Source organism: Lepidochelys kempii, chromosome 4 (assembly GCF_965140265.1).
Source record: "Lepidochelys kempii isolate rLepKem1 chromosome 4, rLepKem1.hap2, whole genome shotgun sequence".
Classification (NCBI taxonomy): domain Eukaryota; kingdom Metazoa; phylum Chordata; order Testudines; family Cheloniidae; genus Lepidochelys; species Lepidochelys kempii.
The window spans coordinates 51,419,763-51,441,926 of NC_133259.1; the positions used below are offsets into that span (position 1 = coordinate 51,419,763).

General features: G+C 41.1%; 1 protein-coding gene across 4 annotated transcripts in view; it reads right to left on the reverse strand.

Annotated features, from left to right (window-relative positions):
* The window catches only part of TBC1D9 (TBC1 domain family member 9), an 85,006-nt gene that overhangs the window by 13,671 nt on the left and 49,171 nt on the right, over positions 1-22,164 (reverse strand). For 3 of the 4 annotated variants that reach the window (XM_073341203.1, XM_073341204.1, XM_073341201.1), the window contains 8 exons: positions 20,131-20,301; positions 19,401-19,551; positions 15,948-16,162; positions 7,767-7,884; positions 6,434-6,719; positions 4,139-4,268; positions 307-405; positions 119-187 (listed from right to left, as the gene is read on the reverse strand). In XM_073341203.1, the coding sequence (XP_073197304.1) occupies positions 119-187; positions 307-405; positions 4,139-4,268; positions 6,434-6,719; positions 7,767-7,884; positions 15,948-16,162; positions 19,401-19,551; positions 20,131-20,301 (1,239 nt within the window). The remainder of the gene's footprint in view (positions 1-118; positions 188-306; positions 406-4,138; positions 4,269-6,433; positions 6,720-7,766; positions 7,885-15,947; positions 16,163-19,400; positions 19,552-20,130; positions 20,302-22,164) is intronic. The other variant, XM_073341202.1, reaches the window with a different exon arrangement.

Consider the following 22,164-nt stretch of genomic DNA (forward strand, 5'->3'; position numbering starts at 1 on the left):
GACAACACCGAATAACTCACAAATTTAGATCAATTCATTAGCAGACAGAGTTTTCATGTCAAATCTAAATGTTTATTTTTCCTGTATGCACGTGATCTTATCTTGACTACAGCTTTACCTTGAAAAGAGCATAGAGTTCCTCCAGTTCATCAATAGTAAAAGAAGTCTCAGTCACAATGGTTCGCACCTTTGGAAATGTAACATTAAAAATTAAAAGCTTCCTATATATGTGCCATTTGAAAGATATTTTTATTTCAGAAATCAATTGACCTTAATCTTAGCAAGAATATTTTTCCAAGGACTTACCACATTGCGCTTAGTGGTGTCCTCAAGAGTCTGGATCACCTTCAGTCTTTGTTTAAATCTCATCTGTTCAATGAGATCTGCTCGTATACTTCCAAATTTCTAAAAAGGAAGACAAAATGGATCCTTTAGATTGTGTGCTAGTACCTGGAATACTTTGATTTCCTTTTATGCATAAAAAAATAAAAAAACAAACAATTCATTCTGTAAGCGTTCAGAAATTATGTAAGATGAATATCTCGGACAAACATTGTGTGACATTAAAGACATTTTTCTAAACATATGACTTACAAAACAGCTGAGTTTTCAGGAATTTGTCATTAGATTTTCTTTTCCTCCACCATTTCATTTCCATTTGCCTCCCAAGCATTTCAGAAGGGATATAAACCCTCATGTTTTAGGGCATCAGGTAGAAGTTCGCTTAGAAAGAAACTTCCCCTATAGGCAGTTACTCCATAGCTATTAATGCAGAATTACTTTCAATTTCCTCTAAAACACTTCTTATTTGCCACTGTTGGAGACAGGATATAGGGCTACATGGATCATTGGGTTGATCTGATATAGCAGTTCCTATATTACCAAACAACTGTCCAAATCCAAATATGAGGAATGAAATTCAAATTATGGGTAAAAAATTTCGAGAGTGCTTAAATGACTTAAAAGCTTAAGTGTCACTTTCAAAAGTTACCTACTTACCTTTTTTATAGGACTTTTCATCTGAAGAGATCAATGTGCTTCACAAAGGAGGTCAGTTTCATTATATTCCCATTTGACAGGTAGGGAAACTGAGGCACAGACAGGTGAAGTGACTTGCCCAAGGTCACTCAGCTGGTCAGTGGCAGAGAAAGGAGAGAACCAAGGTCTCCTAGTCCAGGGCTCTATCCACTAGACCAAAGTTCTCTCCTCAACGTATGCACAACTTCCAAAGAACATTAATATGCTACACCTGCATGCCAGGTGAAAGAGAGTGCGGGCAAAAATATAATACTGAGAACAGTACTCATTGTTCAATGGACCTACAGCACTGGCTCATGCTCTCACATCCATGAAACTCTGTCCCACAGATCTGTTTCTATGGGCTGTCAATAGAGATTTCCCCCAACACGAACATCTCTGTAATATGGCCTTTGAAGAAACCCAGGGACAGCTTTTAGCACGAGAAATAGCACCAGCAACCTAGGGTGCCACATATAAAAGTCATGGAGAAGCCTGCTGCTGCTAGTGCATCAGATTGTGATATGCATTCCAGAGTGAGGAAGTGGGGGGTACCATCTTAAGTACATCAGGATCGGTTAATATATTCTTAGGCAATCAAATAATGTTCAAGCTGTGACATTCCTAAATCATCTGTACGTCTACAAATCACATGAGAAGTAGCAGGATGTTTTCCCTGCTTTATTTGTTAATTTTCCAATTAAAATTGGAAAGCTTTTGAAAGACAGACAGTTAAAGAGCCCGGTTAAATAGTTACAAGTATTTTTAAACACAAAAGTGCAGATGAAAGTATGGAAAATCTTTAAAAAAAAAAAAAAAAAGTCAAGAGTGAAATTTTCAAAAGCAACCAGTGACTTTGGAGTCTAGGTCCCATTTTAAAAAATGACAGGCACTTAGGAGACAAAGTCCCAGTTTAAGTCAATGAGTCCTAGAAAATGGGACTTAAGAGATTTTGGAAATGCTACCCCAGCTCTTTAATTGTGCAACAAGTTTGCAGGATTGCAATTACTTTTATAGTAATACAGAGTAATACCAATCACTGTGGATTGTGATTTTATTACAGGATCAGATAAAATGAGAGGTTTTGCATTTTAATAAATCCAGCATCTTCGATAATAGCAAAGAAAGTCATTAGCAAAATAGAATGCATTTGTTGATATGTTAAGTGGAAAGTCCCTCTGCCTCTGTAAAAAAAATCCTCCACCCCCCACCCTACAGGTACAATGTTCTATTCCTGCCTCATATACCATGCTAGGGCATTGGTTCAATACGGACTTTGAGAAGAGTTCTACCCATTGAATTGCCAGCACTATTTTCTGAAGCACCTGAGTTTTCACTAGAGGTTTCTCATCCAAGTGCCCAACCCTCCTTAGCTTATGAGATTGGACAGGATCACAGCAGTGTGATAAATGGCTAAATATTATGCTACAGTTAATAGCATTCCCTCACTGAGTTCTCAGATTCATCGTTTCCCTCCTCCCTTCCCCCAAGGCAAGTGTCATGGGATAGTTGGTCAGATAGAGTCTGCCTTCCTTCTGGAACAAAAAACATATTATATCCCTTACTCTAAAGGAAAAACAGTCACCTTTCACTGTACATCTTGCTATTTTTATACAGCTTTTAATAAAGGGCAAGTGACAAGGGTTACATTGTTATCCATGTGCCTCTGACAAGCTAAAATACTAAAAATACAGCAAATAAATGTTAGCTTAATGGCAGCTGGAGATTTCCTGATATTTACAACACATTTGTCTCTTTTGTATGTTTATACCAAGTCCAACACAATGGGTCCCCAATCCCAATTGGGTACAAGAAACTTAAGGCCAGGAACGTAAGGGTCACTGAACAACAGAGGGCCCTCATTGTCTCTTGAAAATTTTGGCAGTTTAATACCAGGAAACACCACCACCAATACATATATACTGCAAGCTGATTTAACAGCCTACTTTCAAATAGAATACAAGTAAAAAAAGATGCAAGTTTATCTCTGATATAATTCCACTGACTTCAGTGCCATTACACTAGGGATACATTTGGCCTTTTTTCTGTAAGTTTCTATTCAACTAGAAAGAGCTATGAACTTTTGTACTACATATGTCCACAAAAGACAGATTGTGGCTCCGCATGAGGCCAGTTTATTCATCTAAATATAGTCAAGGCCACAGAAGCGCTCTTAAATGGTGTGGGATTCAAAACAAGGCAAAATGGGACGGCAGCTTTATATAAATGTCTGCCCCTCCACTGCCAGTTTGTATTCTTACATCATTAGAGAGGGGGGAAATCCTCACACCCTCAGATTTAATTCACCCTCAATGTGGAATTCACTATTGCTAAAGCCTGCAGCAGATTTCTGGTGCCTTTTACACAGCTCAAAAATAATTATTTTTTCTGAGACGTGGAGGACATAGGGAAGGTATCTGAAATACCTGTCAGGGTTTTAGATGGCTAGGATCATTCTACATTTTGATTTAAAATATTCATTAGTTCTACATGGCACAGGAAAGAAAAGAACCAATGAATTTCCCATAAAGGAGAATTTGCGCTCCTGTTGTTGGTCCTGAGTTAGAAATCAGCGTTTAAAAATTAAGTGTCAGGGATATTTTCTGAAAGTTTTATTGTGTAAAATTTAATTTAAGGATTAGACAAAAATCCTTACTCTTTTGATGTTCAAAGTTTTAGTCCATTTTTTCTTGGACTTTACTATGTACTTTATGAACATTAACTAGTTAGTCTGGTATTGTGGCTTTTGCCAGGAGTTTTCCAACGCTGAGTTATTTCTGCCTTTGTCAAAATTAGAACTGGTTGGAAAAACTGACAGAACCATTTTCTGTTGGAAAATTCTGTTTCAACATTTTGGGAACATAAACATTGATTATTTGTTCTGAAGCAATTTTGTATTATAATATATAATATTGCTATAATATAATATAAAATAAGTTACATCAAAATGAAACATTTTGATTAATCCAAAACAATAGTGTTCAGAATACTCCTTTGGAGAACTTTGAAATGTTCAGGTTTTGCTCTCATTCAAAATAAAACCAAAATTTCAATATCTCAAAATCCTTCATGAAACAGAATTGTTGTCCTCAAGCCAGTTCTAGTCAAAATCCTAAATTACCTCATAGGAAGTTCTGATGAGTCTGAAGATATCCACCTCAGGATAAGGCTCTACATCATCGCTGAGGAGTGAGTGAAGGTGAGGGATTGGTGGCAAAGTACTGTCCTTATTAGTCACACTGTCCAAATACCTGATTGGGAGAGAAGAAAAAAAACCTAACTGAGAAAACTTGGGACACATTTTTCCTGAGGATCAATAGCATCAGGATTACATATAGACTGACTTTACATAAGTATGATCAAACCACTCAATTATTCTGTGATTTGGACAAAGATACCTATTTTGCCAACTCGTAACACTCCATTTCTCCCCAGAGCTGCATTAGTTGTTTACCTAAACCACATTTACCAAGAAATATATAAAATCCATCTGATCACAATAAGATGTCCACAATTTGCCAGTGATTTCCTCAACAGAATTTTGAAATATTTTTGTTTGAGTGGTCTTACACAAATAAAGATGTGTGGGGCACTATCCACCTCATTCCTGTTGGAACAGGGGATGGTGTACTTGATTCTCAATACCCCCTGCCTCTCTCATCCCCTAAAGAGATTAAAGAGTATCAAGTGCTTATCCTTCTTGCCAGTGTAGCTGCTGTAAATCACCTTGCAGCCACAAAAAACTTCCTTTCATAACTCCTCAGCAACGGTTGGGGCTTAGTTCTGAGAGGAAAGATGAGATGACCAGGGCTTTTTTTTTTTTTTTAAATAATACTAAGTAAATTATAAAAAACCAACACACATAACATCAGCACTCGTGCTTGGCTATAAATTACCCTGAGCCTCACTTAAAAAAAATTAAAGAACCTGATTCAGCAGCACCTTGAAATCTAAACATTGACACAAAATGTCAGGAAATCAAATGTGTCATTCAAGGTTACATAAAGTGGTCTTAGTTCAGAATGAATGACTCATCCAGGTTTACTAACCTGCCTCACGTTTTTATCCCTTCATGAGCCTTTCAAGATCTATTGCATTCTCTGGCAAGTCTATTTCCAACAATAGTTACCCCTGAATTCAGGTATTTTTCCTACTTGCACTTAAAAGTTAACAGTCAAAAGGATGAAGTAACAGATTCCAGATATCTAACCAAGACCTGCTGAAGATCCCTACAAGACAGGTTCAGAAGAATATTCTAGAAACTACAAAGGAAAAAAAATGGTTTTGTTGAGCCTGGCTAATAGGAGCAGTTGTGCATAATTCCTTTGTAGACTTTTAAGGTGGCTGTAATTTTCTGAAACTTTGTTCCACTAGGGCAGTGGTTCCCAAATGTTAACCACCTGCGAACCCCTTTCACGAAAATATCTAATCTTGCAAACCCCCTCCTAAAAATTAATATTTCCAGGGATTTTCTCCTTTACCTGAGCATAAATGATAGAAGCAGTGATCTAGAAAATAATTTTTTATGACACGTTTATTACACACTATTTATTATTACATCATCATCTATCATTATATTAGTAATTTTATTACATTATGAAAACAGCAACACTCTTCCAAGATTTCACTTCTGTACCTCGTATCACTTCGATTAAGCCTCCTACATGTTTCATCAAGGAGTACCAGACATGAAACAGCATGAAAGTATTTAAGATGACAACTCAATTAAAGAGTTCGTCCCACAAGCATTCGGGTCTTGAGCAGTCCAGACAAACAACGCAAGACTACAACGAAGCTTAAACTTGTTCTGCCAGGAAGTCATGGTCACGGGGCTCGGGCTGCTGGCTCCCAAGCCTGGGTGCCTAGGGACAGCTCTGTCCACGATTAGAGAATTTTTTCTGAGAACCCTCTGATACATATCACAAACCCCCAAGGGTTCATGAATCCCAGTTTGGGAACCACTACCCTAGGGGTATGTCTACACTACAGCGGCACAGGTACAATGCTGCAGCTGCATCTGTAGTGTCATCATATAGATGCTTCCTACATCAACGGAAGGGGTTTTTCCATCAGTGTAGTTAATCCACGTCTCGATTTGGTGGTAGAGCTTCCATTGATCTAGCCGAGTCTACAGTGGGGAATTAGGTCAACCTAAATACATCACACAAGGCGCAAAATTTTTCATAGCCCTGAGTGATGTAGCTAGGTTGATCTACTTTTTAGGTGAATACCAGGCCTAGATAAGAAGATATGGTCACTCAGAAATATATGAAAAGCCTTTTTTGACAAAGGAACACATAACTCCTGTTACAGACAAAAAGGATTTCAAGCATCTAAAAGACATCATCAGCTTCTTGGTAAATAAGTTAAATGCACTAAAACCGGAAGCAGAGCTTTGGTTTTGTTCAATAAATACCTTCCCAGGACTGTCATTGCTTCTCCATCATCTTTACAGTTCAGCAGCTTGTCCACATTAGCATCCAGCACAGCAAGAGCTAACTGGAATATCACCTTTATTCCTTCATAGAAGAAACAATCCACAACCACCACAGCACTTTCAAATGGCATTACACTGAGGAAAAGCGTGAGGAACCAGGACAGTGAAATTGTGGAGATAACACCCAAGTCCTGCATGCAGTCATAAAGCTGTGGAACACAGTCCCGGGCCAGCTCTTCAAAAACACCTTGATCCACCAGAGCTCCTGTTGGAAATAAGTAACATTGGGCACGCACAAATTTAGGATCAAATGAATACACATTTAGACCCATCTGGGAAAAATATTAGAAGAACATTCTCCAAGATGCTTATATACATTTCCTTACCACCAGAGAAAGGATAGATCCTTCTCTGTTATTAAATTGTGATAAGCACCAAAAAAAAGCAAAACACTATTATACAGAAAACAAATATAATAAACACAGAGCCTAGAAAAAGGAAACAGGGTTTTTTCTTGTTCTGAAACCCGTTCTTTGGCACCTGTAGATAAGGCACCCACCATTAATGGTGGAATTCTACTTCTCAGCATCGCAGGAGTGGTGGTGGGAGAGGCAAGATAGGGGGAGGAAGGAGAAGAGTTTGTTAGTTTTTTTCATTATTAAGGAAAATTTAGTGGTTGTTCCCTGTGGTGGCACAAAGCTGAAGAGCTTCTATAGAACATACACACCACACAGGCAACAGCAAACACAAGTATCTCCACACCACTACCTCTGGGACTGAGTGGGTAAGCTCAGTCATTGGTGCCTTTGCTAGGTAAGTAACAATGATTTTTGTTATGGAAGTGGATTGAAAGCATCAATTCATTTCATGCAAGCCAACAGCCAGTCATAAGACAGTAAAGGCTTTCAGTTATTAATGTCCTTTCAAACCAACAACCTAGAGGTGTGTGGTAATACAACCTTCTCCTGTAAACTACCCAACCCTGCCCCTCACCACATTCATTTGGTAATTATATTATATCCTCTGTTCTCTACACTTAAAATTCTAGCCTCCAACCTCCTTCTGACCTCTTTAACCTAAAACAAGTCAAGTCGAGTCCATTGTAGAATTCTGTTTTACCTCAAGCAGGTGAAGAACTAACACAAGCAGAATATCTACTTAGGTAGCTGCTTCCAAACTTCTGAACTAGCTATTTCATTCTCTCATCTGTTAGCAACAGTTCTGACCATCTGATTATTTCAAAATAAAAATTAACAGAACAGGCTTCTGGATATTTAAGGACTTTTTGGAAAAAACAATCCCCTTAACATACCAACAACTCTTGTATTGTAGTAGTCTGGCAGCATGCGTTCACACAAAGCCACAAGCAGCCAGAAAGCTTCCTCCTCTTTTGCATACAAAAGAAGTACTGAAGTGACAATATTCATGGCCTACAAGAATGAAAAAATAAGTCACTAGATGTAATTTCTAAATTCTCTTGGCATATCTAGTGCTACAAAGTCTGAACAGATAAGAATTTATGCAAAGTCAGAAATTAGCCATGGATCTACCCTGAAGAAATTTCACTTAAAAATTACTATATATTCTGCTATATTCACCAGTCCAAATTCTTTTGGAAGTACAGCAAACAATGTTTTCCTAATGTTCCTAATGAGAAGTTTCTTCAAAACATCTGAAAATCAAGACTCTGGATGTTATTGCTTCTTTGCACAATCAATTTATTGTTCATTCTTCACGAGTTCAACTGTTGAGTTGTACTGAGGGAGGTGCATTCTCTCCAGGGCTGCGGCTGAAGGAACTGTGCCTCATTCAACCATAATGCCTCTTGGAGCCCTGGGGAGTGCAGATTCTACACCATTTTTTGCAAGGATGCAGTCTACACACCCCAGGCTTTCTGCCAGTGCAAAACAAAACCAAAAAACCCAATGGAGGTCATGCTCTCCACTGATGAGGCAAATGTTTGTAGTAGTGGTGCCAGTCTTGAGCACAATGGAGCAGAAGGACTGTAAGTATGCTCAGTCTGTGTGTGTGTGTGTGTGTGTAAGGAGGGAGATGGGGGCAAGGATCCTTGTGACCCATTTCCTCCATCTTACACAAACGTCTGGCACAATGTTGCTCTGTGTTTGTTTGCTCTCAGTCATTTTAAGTGTTTGTCTAACTCCTTTGTCAAGGCCAGAAGGCCTGAAAAAATGACCTACTTTGATAATATTTCCACGTGAGAGTTTGAATCTTGAGGAACAGATTGGTTATTTTAAATCCTAACTTAATAGGAGAGATGACAGATGGTGGGCAGGTATAGTACCAGTTTGTTTTCTGTGACTGTCCCAGAAGAACACATTTTTAAAGTTATTTCATTGTATTTTAACTCCCCCAAAATGAAAGTTAAATATTTTTAAAAACACTAATTTAGTTCTCAGTTAAAAACTAAGAAATTCTGATTCAGATCCCTTTTCAAGGTCTGTCAATTCATATATACTGATCCATTCCCAACACTTCATTATGATGCAGTCACACACTATCCTTTTCTCTTTAGTCTTGTTTACTATTTATATAATGCTTTAGAGTTTGTATACTTGCTATAACTGTCACTAGGTTTGTGAAAGAATAAAACGTACTTTAATACCATGATCCAGGACTACTTATAATTTCACTCCTGACTGTGAGGGCCAGGGTTACAAGTGTGCTCCTGTTGCCACTATTCCAGTGTTCATTGTCCTACCATTCCCCCTCCCTTTTTTTTATTATTATTATTAACAAAAGATACTTCAAGTAATGTTGAGTGATTTCTTCTTTATGAATTGATGATGATGGTTAGAATACTTTGCATCTCCCTCTGTATTTTTCATTCAGGGATATTGAAGTGCTTTACAGTCAGGGATTAAATTAGGCCTCACAACACTCTTAGAAAATCAACAAGTATTATTCCCATTTTGCAATCAGGGAAGCTAAGGCACAGAGATATACAAAAGGAGACTGCAGTCTTGTACTCTAACGGTTGTGACCAGATAATGCTTCCAGACTTCGAAGAGAAACTGCTGCTCAATCTTAGCTACAGCAGAGCTGCACTCTGCTATAATAGCTTATGTGATACCTTGTTGTTTTCCTTAACACTGCTTGCAACTACGGCAAAAAGAAGGTTTTGAAGCAACTAAGATACGATGGAACATTTGAAATACAAGGAACTTTTTCTTGAAATGGAACGCAAAGTTTCTTACCTGATCATTTTCTGTTAGCAGCTTCTCTCTGAATTCATTACTCATGGGCCAAAGCCCCCTAAATGTGGCGTTTGGAGGCAGTCCAATGTTGTGCTGGAGACTCCAAGACTAAGCTCTGCCCTTCTGCTCAAGCTACCAAAAGAGCTCCTCCACAGCTGCAGATAACACTAACAATTGGTTGCTGGAATGTAAGATAACTTGATACACTATATTAATTTAACCTTAAGACAATATATGTATGAATCTCCCTTTGGAGAAAATGTTCAGTTTATATTTTTATTTACAAGACCACCAGGATGGGTTGAATTCAGAGAGAAGCTGCTAACAAGGAAAATTATAATGTAAAAATTTTTTCATTTTGTTGCACATGCAGCTTCTCTCCTCATTCATTACCCATAGGAAGTAGTGAACAGTGAATCCCAGAAGTAGGGACAGAGTTTAATTATCGTAGTAGCACAATAGCCAGGAATTGCAGTACCCGGCCCACAAAAAGCAAGAGTTAAACTAAGAAGTTATGTGGAAACCAACCCAGTAGCACCTTTGCAAATCTTCCCCAGGCTCATACACTTCCCCCCCCCGAGGGCCTCTAGGAATTTCTGTTAATAGTTTCCTAGATGCGTAGCATGCTAACGGATGCAGGATTTTTACATCTTGGCTGCAGCAACCTGAGTCCCTAAGGCCTTGGCATTTTGGACAGAGTAAGATGAACAGGGTACAACTGGCATATGTAATCTATACACTAGAGATGAATCTTCAGAGCTCTAGGAACGCCCATTTATGTCACAATCTTCCGAAGGGTAGAACCAAATGACGGGAGACCTATTTCTCAGGAATTGTGGAAAAAGGAGTTTACCTTGAGCAGAAAGGTTTCTGGAGCTGTAAGAATATTTTTTTCCTTATGACAAAGGCATATCTTGTATGGATATGGAAATTAATTCCAAAACTTGCCTTTTTCAGGTAATGGTGACTAGAAAGGCCAGCCACAGGCTTGTCTAAATTAGTCAGTGTAATTAAACTTGGCAACTGATATTCAAATGGAAGATCCAATGTGGTTGGCTACAAGGCTGGTATCCACATCTCTATGGTGTTTGGTTGCGGGACTCCAAACAAATCTCCTGGAAAAACTCTAGTGTAGCTGAGATCACCAGACCTTTGGGATTATGATCATATTGGTATTACAGAAGCCTCTAGAGGTCAGGGTCTATTGTGCTGGGCAGTAGAGGTACAAAGAGGCAGTTCCTGCCCCAAAGAGCTTCCTGTTTCCCCTCACACCTGAAATGTAAATTTGACCAGATCAATGAATGAAATATCCTGGTTGAGTTCTCTCTGAACACCAAACTGTATCAGAGGCTAAAGGAGAATCCATGCTGAAGTACTCCATGCTCTTCTGATGCTCAGGCTATTAGCGGTAGATGTTCCCAGTCTGAATGAAGGAGTCCCAGCTTCACAAGGTCTGGTGTTTTCTATAGGTACAATGTGGGGGTCTTGGCTATCTAGCAAGTCCAAAGTGCCTTCTTACGAGGAGGACTTAAACTCTCCCTTTTCCTCTTTTCTGTATGCGTTATGTACGCAGTGTGGAAAGGCAGCAGATTCTTCTCTTCCCAGGCCTTTATTTCCATTGCCAAGGAGCAGCTTCGTTCCGTGGTTTCAGAAAGGATATAAACACTTATGACTCAATTCTAAGCCAACCTCTGATGGGAAGTAAGAGGAGACTTTCTCTGTGAATACTATAATTGCCTGCTATGTGGTTTCTTGCACCTTACTGGTCACTGTCACAGACAGGATACTGGACTTGATGGACTACTGGTCTGACCCCATATGTCCACATGGCCATGTTTGTGGGTTTTGCCTTGTCTTTTTAATTTAAAAAGACACACCCTGATAGAGATGTCAAAATGAACTGAAGGATACATATGATAAGATTTTGGAAATCTGTCTTCCAAGTACGCTTGCTTCCATATGAGTACACATGCGTCTAGAGTTGGGTTGGCTTTCAGCACGTTGTTTGAAATTACCTGCCCACAAAGAGGCACTGGATGTTATCTGAGAATGACAAAACCATGCACTTGAGGCAATGCGAAGTTAAGTAAGTCCTCAGAAGGAATTTAACTAGGTGCATTTCGAGAAATCCTGCTCAGGGGATGAAGCTGATGCATAGCACCCTAACATTTGGAAACAATTGGCTACTGATGACCCCTCAGGAAATGATGGATGCAATGAAGTTTTGGATCTTTGCAAATCTTTACCATTATGATAAAATTACAACCAGGACCAGGACCTCTTGGAGAGCAGTTCTCTGCATTGGGATCAAAAGTTCCTCTGGATTTTCAAGAGCTAATGGCAGTTCTTCCTTTAGGAACAGGTCTGTTTCTCTGGATGCGATACTGATTGGTATGTTGCCTATGCCTGGGTATAGATGCATTACATACAATCTGTGCCTACCACCGCCACTTATGATTCTGGGTGCAGAAGGTAGATCAGAAGGAAGAGTCCTCCACAGGAATTCTGAACTCTCGCACACAAATGCTCTGTGTCATACTGAAGGAAAACTGATCTAGGTTTCTTTGAAAGCATCTTCTCCAGATTCTTCCCTCTCCCAGGGTAACAATCCTTTCTTGGATACCCTTGGTGTTAGAAGCAACCAATAGTTGCTAATGCTGCTTTCAACAGTGGGCTGAGGCCTGTCCGCAATCTCAGACAGAAATTTCTCTACCGTTTCCCCCAATAGCTCCTCTGCACAACATATCCATTTAGGACAAGCAACGGCAATCCAGGGATGTAACAAGGCTTTCTTGTAGCCACCAAGTGAAAATCCACTGCTTGGTACAAATCACAGGCAGAACCTGAGACGTCTTACTCCAAGCAAGGCTCAGACCTCTAGACAGTTAGCCTCTTGTTTTCCACAAAGAAGGCATTCTTTATTAAACATATGAAAAATGTGTGTTCTGAAGGCTACAGCTGAGGCTTTGAAACTGCTGTGCAATGTATCATTAGTACTATGGTCCATGGAGTCTTTTGGAAGGAAGTCCCCTTATGCAAGTGTGACTATGTCTTTGACTGGTGGACCTACTGCTGCAACAACCTTAGACTCCCCAAACTTATGAAATTTCTTTGTTTTATATAAAACATTTTAGTTTAATCAGATATCCTCATTTCAAACTTATCAACAGGAAATGTGTCTAATAATGCTTGAAGAGGAAGATATTTTATTAACATTAATGAGTTCCTTGCAAGCTACTGCCAGACATCCTTGTAGGTTTTTGTGTTTTGTTTTGGTTGGGATTTTTTGTGTCCAATGCATGTGTGGTACTTCTTCCCTGACTGTTTATAGGGAGGAGGTAGTACACTATTTATCCTGGCACGGTGACCACACAATAGAGCAGGGGTGGGCAAACTTTTTGGCCCGAGGGCCACATTGATGTGCAAAACTGTATGGAGGGCCGGGTAGGGAAGGCTGTGCCCCCCCAAACAGCCTGGTCCCTGCCCCCATTCGGCCCTCCCACTTCCCGCCCCCCTCAGAACCCCCGACTCATCTAACCCCCCCCCACTCCTTGTCACCTGACTGCTCCCTCCTGGGAGCCCCCTGCCCCAAACCGCCCCCCCGGGACCCCACTCCCCATCTAACCCCCCTGCTCCCTGACCTATCCACACCCCCTACCCCCTGACAGCCCCCCCACCCAGGATTCCCACGCCTATCCAACACCCCCTGTTCCCCGTTCCCTGACTACCCCCCCACAGAACCTCCGCCCCATCCAACCACCCACTGCTCCCTGTCCCCTGACTGCCCCCCGGGACCCCCTACCCAACCCCCCCCCACTGCGCATGCCACCGCCACCCCCTTACCATGCCCCTCAGAGTGGCAGGAGCTCGCAGCCCCGCTGCCCGTGCGGCGGCATATCCACATGGCAGGGGGAACAGCGGGGGAAGGGCCGGCAGTGAGCCTCCCGGGCCAGGAGCTCAGGGGCCGGGCAGCAGCGTCCCGCAGGCCAGATGTGGCCCGCCGGCCATAGTTTGCCCACCTCTGCAATAGAGGAAGGGATACTGTTGATACCGATACCTCAATTGTGGAGGTAGCTTGCTAGACGTCTCCAGGGAACATGGAAGGCTGCCTTGCCTGCTTCCCCAGGCTGCAAAACGTCCAAGTAAGTGTAGTAGGGGCAACTTAGTACAAACTCAGGACTTTACACAGGAAAACAGACTCCCTTTGAACATGGGAAGGGATTTCTCACTTACCCCTCTGTAATCCCCTTGTGGCGCAGAGGGATGTGGAATCCTCATGTGCCTCTGTTCTGGTCACAGACTGAGTGACCTCCTAAGGCTTTAATGTGGAGCCAGCTCGGGGAGCAGGGGAGGGGTGGAGAGAGAGAGAGAGAGACACACACACAAACCCCTTTCCCTGGCAGAGCAAGGAGTTATTGCTGATGATCAGAAGGCACAACTCCCATTCTGCTGCTGTCTGAAATCTGAGCTCATCCCCTGGCACAGTGCGGGTTCTTGGGCTGAAACTCAGAAAGCCCCAGGCACACTTTCCATTCCTCTGCAGCCAGAGGCAGAGCTGCACAGGAGGAACAGGCTCCTCTGCAAGCCTCAACATGCTGAAGCGTGTGGGAGAGGCAATGGGAATGATACAGAGCACCGTGATCCTAGGAGACAAGCCCTAGCAAACACTCCCTCAGGGGACAAGGCCAAGGAGGAGGGGTCTTACCCCGGATTTTCACCTCATTTGTTCATTAACAATACTTGCAAAGACACACTTGCTTTTGCTTCTTGGAAGTTTCTGGTGTTTGCAAGACTTACCCCAGAGTTAATCCCGATTCACAGTGGGAGGAAGAGCCTCTGCTTCTTTCCCCAGGGAGCTGCAGGGTAGGGGAAACTCTGGATCCTTTCAGGGTTTTTACCCCTTCCAGCACAGATCTGTTCTGCGACCAACCCCCTGAGCTGGCCAGATAGCTTCCTCCTTGTCCTCAGATGCTCTCCCCGAAAATTCAGAAGCAAATGATTGGTCTTTTCTGCACTGGAGTCATGGCTTCTCAGGACAAGGTGGGAACCTGACATGCCAGTCTGATTCTGAGCCCCATGCCCTAGCAGTGCAAAGGTAGGCTGGCTGGTCACAGGCAGGGCATCATTCACCCCCTGTAGAACCTGTAAGTGCTGCCTCACAAAGGCAACACGGATTAGATTTAAGCCAGGTGTTTGCAAGACAGCTTTGCCATGCTTGAGTGGGGGCAGAGGAGTCCAGCAGGGAGGTGCTGCAATGGCAGATCCAGGTGGTAGGAACCACAGTGCTGCTATTTATCTAATCTGGGGGAAGAGGAGGAGGAAGGTTATAAGTCACAACTGCCTGAAAACAAAGCAAAGGAAAGGTTTTAAAATTAAATGGTCTGGAGAAACTGAACCACCAATTTGTTCCACTTTTGAAAGGAGAAAATCGGTTGCTTGTCCTGAGCTGAAGGGCAGAGTTTAATCCTGGAGCCTCCAGCAACAACACTGGGCTGCCGCTGAATTCCACAGGTGGGAGCAATAAATAGCCCATGAGTAATGAACGAGGAGAGAAGCTGTGCAACAGGCAAAAATGTTACTAAAAGGACTTTCAGGGTCATTCACAGAACATCCCTTATTAAGAGTTCATTCTGACACTTTTTGATTATTATTTTAATTAGATGCACTTGGGGACAGATCCTTAGTCATCCTTACACTGGCCACTATATTTATGGGCACACAAATCTGCATATACAAACCAGTATGCACAACCAGTTAGTGCCTCTGGAACCTGAGCTTGCGAACAGTTATGCTAGCATAGACTCCTGTGCAGAGTCCAACTGAAGCGAAGAGGACTCTGTGTAGATCCAGGGTTCTCAAACTGAGGGTTGTGACCCCTCAGGGGGTCGCAAGGTTATTATATGGGGGAGTCACAACCTGTCAGCCTCCACTCCTAAACCCTGCTTCTCCTCCAGCATTTATAATAAAGTTAAATATAAAAATGTGTTTTAATTTATAAGCGGGGGGTGGGGGGGTCACACTCAGAGACTTGCTGTGTGAAAGGGGTCACCAGTGCAAAAGTTTGAGAACCACTTATAGATGCAGGAGTCTGTACTAATGCAACTCTTTGCAGGATCAGGGTTTTGTGCAAACAAATCGGGAACCTAAATGTTCATGTGCATGATCAAATATATCAACTGTGTACATTAGCATGCAGCCACTGATTGAAAAACCAACAAAATAAATAGACAGGAATAGGAATTCTAGATCTTGAAAAGATGGCAAGACATTTCCATTACCTGACAATATCCTATGTTTGGATTTCTGAAAGCATAAGCTGTTAATACTCTCCTCAGGGCAGCAATACCCATCTCATTCTGGAATGCAGGGTGCTCTGGGAGAGAGCGGTGCAAATCTCTCTCAATCTCTTCTGTGGCAAGGTTATACTTCCCCATAGATTTCTCCACGAGGTCCTCATAATAGCCAGGGTGGGTGGCCATCTCATTAATGGCTCCTAGGAGCAGGAGAGAGCAACAACAATGAAGCAGGATAATTAAGTAAGGGCTAACAGACATAGTATAGTCACATTATTTTCTTTTGTTCCCTTAGTTCAGACATCTTGAATGGAAATTTTAAAATAGAAACAAAGTTTGAAAATACGTTTAAAATGTTATAATTTTAAAGAGGATAAATTTGGCCTGGCACTCATAAAAACACCAGCTGGTTGCCTTTTCCTTTGGGTACATTTTAAAAAGCGGTTTCACATAATGATAAAAGACAAAAATAAACCCTTTCCTTCTGTAGGGCAGAAATGCTCAGCATGCTGAACAGCAGTGGAGCTTTAACAGCTGCCACCACCACAGTGTCCTTCCCCAGACTGGAACGATCTGTATGCTACTGGTAGCACACTCCTAGCCTACTGGCTGGCACCCTGTTCACATGCAGACTACCACGAGACCACCAGCCACATCTATCTCTAAGTCATTTACAAAATAGCTGCTGGTTCTATAGAGCTTTTCATCTTCAGAGCAATTTTTAAAACATCGTTCAGTCAATTCTCACAGCATCCCTGTGAGCACATAGTATTATCCTTATTTTGAAGAGAAAAAAAGAAGCAGGGAAGTTAACTGACTTTCCCACAGCTACAGAAAGAGTCAGTGCTGGAGCCAGGATTAGAACTCCGGAGATCCAGATTTGCAGCCCTGTGTTCAAACCATTAGACCACACCTTCCTCAACCAAAAAGTCTCTATTTAAAATAACACCAACCTTTTTTCTGTCCAGTATACCTGCTCCCTCTCCATGACAAATATCTCCACCTATAGGTCAGTTTTAATTTAGTTATGAAACATGGTTAAGGTTTGACCTACTTCAAAAACTAGAACCATATCTGAAATGAGTTTAGAGGACAACTGTGTTGGTACCAGGAGACCAGGTATAGATGTATCTGTAGCATATACAGGGACTTATTGTCCAGAGTTTTTTCCTTAATGTGAATTATTTCCCCTTTTCATTTTAAGCCATTTAAACTGTTTTAACTCTGGTAACTAGTGCATGTTAGGCTAACTATCTTCCTCCAGTTGATTTGTTCCCCAGACACTAATGGACATCTTTGCTCATCCATGGGCTATGCTGTCAATCCGTCAAGACACAGAAGGATGCATCACATTTATATAAATGTGAGCAAATTGTAGCTATCCTATCTACAAAGGTCAAATCTGTACAGATTGTATCAACCACCTCTTTTTGACCTCACTTTAGCTATGATGCAAATGATCATCCCCTCTTACACTGTAATAGCTGTTTAATATATGTTTGAGGGGGTTCTATATTTTAAACCATTAATTCATTTTACACAAGCAAAGTATAAACTTGAATAACTGACAGATAACAAGCAATTACCAAAGGATAAAAGGTCAAGTGGCTGACTGATGTTCAAACTACATGTCGAAGTCTGAATAGGGAAGTCTGCTTTCACTGTCTATGCAAATTGGAATAGCCATCTAGAAGCTAAGATAGCTGAACATAAGAACAGCCATATTGGGTCAGACCAAAGGTCCAGCTAGCCCAATATCCTGTCTTCTGACAGTGGCTAATGCCAGGTATTCCAGAGGGAATGAACAGAACAGGTAATCATCAAGTGATCCGTAGACTAGGGACACCATCCCTGCCCATCTTGGGCTGAGAGCCATTGAACCAAACTGCAAACCCTGTATATAATGGAAACCACTTCAAGCCAAGGGTGCGACAGCAGCACCAATGGCTCTGCTACGTTTGATTCTCCACCTGCAGGAGTAAGGTTCCTTCTGAGGGACCTTATGCCAGTGGTGTAAGTCAGAGATGCTCCTGTGCAGCCCTAGCTTCACTTGACCATACAGCCCTGAGTTAAGGAGCTGCAACTGGCTCACTGCAGCACCCTCTCCCATCCCTTCCATCTAACTGCAGCTCAGAAAGAATGGAGAATCAAGCCGTTGACATACAGTGGTTTAATAATTTAAAGGATCATCCATTTTCTAAGTGCATAAAGATAGTCTGGCTTACAAGACAGAACAAAGGGCCTGGAGCTTGGAATTCCTGAGTTCCAATCTTTGCTCTGCCAATGACTCATTGAGAGACCTTGAGCAAATTATTTAACCTCTTCATATTGGTTTCCCTATCTGTAAAGTGGGAACAATACTTGCCAGCCACACAAAGGTGCTAAGGAATAGAGTTATTATATAGCATGTTCCAGCTGCAAAGCACAAAATATTACTACTCATTATTAAGGATAAGATTTTGCCACAGAGATCACAGAAGTCATGGATTCCATGACTTTCAGAGACCTCTAAGACATTTTTTGCCTCAGCCCCGGGCCCTGGGGCAGTGAAGCTGAAGCTATTAGCTGCTGTGAGCCCGGGAGCTCTGAACTGTCCTAGGTGACAGGGGCCCTGGAGTTTAAGCTGCTGTGGGTAGTGGAGGTCTTGCAGCTCTCAGCCACCACAGCCAGCGGGAGCCCTGGAGCTCCAAGCTACCTGCCCTGGAGTTGTCAGCCGCTGGGTGCGATGGGGCTGCAAAACTGTCAGCTGCCATCACGGGCGGTGAGGGCTGGAGCTTTTAGTCTCTCCCTCCCCCACCTATTTTTAGTAAAAATCACAGACAGGTCACAGGCTTCTGTGAATTTTTGTTTATTGCCTGCAACCTGTCCATTACTTTTATCAAAAATAACCATGACAAAATCTTTACCACACTCATTATATATGAGTGACAGAATCAAGACATCCTCACAAGTTAACCTGGTCAAAACGTACAAACAACTTGGCAGTTTCATTGGGTCCAGGCTCAGTGAATACCTTGTTTATAACATTGCTCTGAAGAGACCTGTAACTTCATTGTTTTGACCTGCTCCTCTACTTGCCGAGGGATTTTTAATTTTCGTTTTTGAGGCCTCAAACCACTGTAAATTCTTCAAGGCATGGACTGGTATCATTTTGTGTAGCACTGGGTACACTGGGCCAGATTTTCAAAGGTATTTAGGTGCCTATAGATGCAGGTAGGTACCTCTGGGATTTTCAAAAGCACCTAAATCGGGTTAGGTGGCTAACTCCCACTGACTTCAATGAGAGTTAGCCACCTAACCTTATTTAGGTGGTTTTGAAAATCCTACTAGGTGCCTCCCTGCACCTTTCGGAGCCTAAATACATTTGAAAATTCAGCCCAGTGCCATCTCTCATACTATAGCTCATGACCTATGACAAGGTTCTAAACTGGAACCTACCTGAAAGCAGCAGCCAAAGTTCCCCTCTCATGATTTCTGGAATGCCTTTCAGCACAAGGTCTCTTGTTTTCTCTGTCCGATACATGCAGAGACCCTGACCATACTCAGCAAAGTGAATCTTCCAGGCTTGTTCTTTCAAAAACTCTTTTGCCTAAAAATAAATAAGTTCTGAGAAGGTGTAGTAGCATTTTGGATGCATTAACTGTTAGAAGAAAAAAGAAAAGTGCCCAAGCCCCATAACTAACTTTAATTATTAGGAATAGGAGGGAGGAAGTAGTCTAGCCATAACCTGATTCTCTAATTTCATGTTGCTCTCTCCCATTTCTTATTTCTCCCCAGCACATCTTGCTATAATGAGTCTTGAAAATAGGTACGAAAGCCACAGGAAAAATACTGTATAACAAACTACACAACATACTATTAGTTCTTTAACAGTTACGGAAAGGATGCCCTGAAGCTGTCCCCAAATCTTAAATACATTATCACGTTGCACGAAATGCTTTTGAGTTTTGGCATGCGTTATGGGGAAATTCTGCCACTAAAGTACTAGGAGTTTATTTTCTGAAAGATACCATCACTGCAGGTGGTTAGCAGTGCAAACTCTTTTTGGCCAGCAACAGGGAAAAGTTAAACAACTCATTCTGGAATGTTAACTTTTAAAAAACTTCATTTAAAAACCAAAACACTTTTCTAATCTGGCACAGTTTACAAAAACAGCAGCGAGATCTACCAATTTTGGGTTGAACTCCTCAGGCGACCTCCGTCGATACATCGTCATTAAGGCCTGCGTTGCTGTTGGAATACTGTTACCATTGAGATTGAACTGTCGCTCTCCATCTGCTTCAGAGCCGAGACTTCTTTGAGGGCTGGAGGAAACTATACTACTTGGTCTTGAATACACCTGTAAAAACCAACAGCCACAAGCTGTTCATGGGTGAGAGATTGAGAATTTTGCTTATACTGCACTGAAATTATGGACTCCTAAACGCCAACTCAGTTTGAGCAAATCAAACCTCCAAGGTGCAGCTCAAGGGTAAGCATCTGGTAGCAGCAATTAAACTAATTTCAAACAATGAAATGAATTTTTAGTTTTCCAATCAAATCAGTTCTAAGCATTTACTTCAACACACCAAAAATCTAACCATACAATTGAGCTGGTTTTAATTTTTCAGTGACTAAGATTATATACTTGAAGTTGCAGAGGCAAGGTTGTTAAAAATTATGCACCCAAAGACATTCTACGTTAATTTCTACAGACAATAAAATGACTCATCTAACAGGATGTTTTGCACCACTGTATAGAAATACCAAATTACAACAGAATTTTTCTCTTGTTCTTTCTTGTTTTTATTAAAAAAGCAGAGGAATTTCACAATGGCCAAGATTTTGAAATGTTATTAGTAACTTTGAATGACCAACCTGAGGCACTTTAAAGGAAGTTTTCCAACACAAAATGGTAATTTGACAGAATAAAGATGTTTGGCGGTTTCCTGCCAGCCCACTAGCGGGCATGCAGCTTGACTTCCCAGATGGCCATCTCCCTGCCCAGAATTTTTCAAAAAATTCTGTTTCAGTTCTCTCAAAATAGAATTTTTCAATATTCCATTCCATGGAAAATTTTGCATTTCCGATTCTTTGATCTGATCTGGAATGAAATTTTTTTTTAAATGAAAAATTTCTGCAGAACACAAATTCCAGTTCTGGCACAGCTCTACTGAAAACCTTTACTCTTAAAATCAGTCCCCTTTGAGGGGCCTCATGTTGAACACCTCAAAACAGAGGTTTCCATGATCACTAGTCACCTTTTAAAATCTTGGCTAATAACAATGGTATCTTTTCCACAGTGTTTGACTCAATGAAAATGTTTACAGAAAACAAATGTGGTTTAGAATGAATTCCTGCAATCATGCCATTGAAATTCTCAATCATTTAATTAAATCTTAGAAGGTAATTTGATAAAAATATGAAAAATTTGAAATGATCATAATACATAGTACTTATCTAGCTTTTACACTGAAACAGTTTAATATTAAACTCAAAAGCCAACAAAAAACATACAAAGACCTTAAAATTATTATTATTTATATTACAGTGGCCCTTGCATGCCGCAGCCAGGATTGGCATCCCACTATGCAAGGTGCACAAATAGGTTCCAATTAATGTTTTGGTTAGAATAAGCGGAATCATTTGTGATGAAAGGGACTCCATAACTGTCAGCATTCTACAAATTTTACAAAGCTGATTTCATATATACATATACACTAATATATACACACACATATACACTTACACACCCTAATATACACACACACACACACACGAAATATATTTATAGGTGTATTACAATTACATATGCACTTAAATTACTGCATATCGATTACTATATATTACTGAAAAGCAGTCTTTAATCAACCAAATATTTTATACAACAGCAGAAAACAAAAAATATATTGGTCAATTGATACTACCTGTGCAGGAGAAATTTTAGATAGAAAATAATTATCCAGTGAGGACTTGGCCAGGACACTAAAGTTAACAAAATCTCCTCTCACCAAAAAAAAAAAAAAGTTAAATGGGATTTTTAACAAATGACTTTGGTTTTAAGACCTAGACAATAAGCAGCACAGAGCCACTTAGCATCATGTTGTGCCAAGGGTTTAGTATGGATTCAGAGCAAGAGCTCTACATAATAACCAATATCACTTCCTGCAAAGCCCTGTTTTTGTTTCGGAACATTGTGATCTCATCAGATCTGTCAAACCAA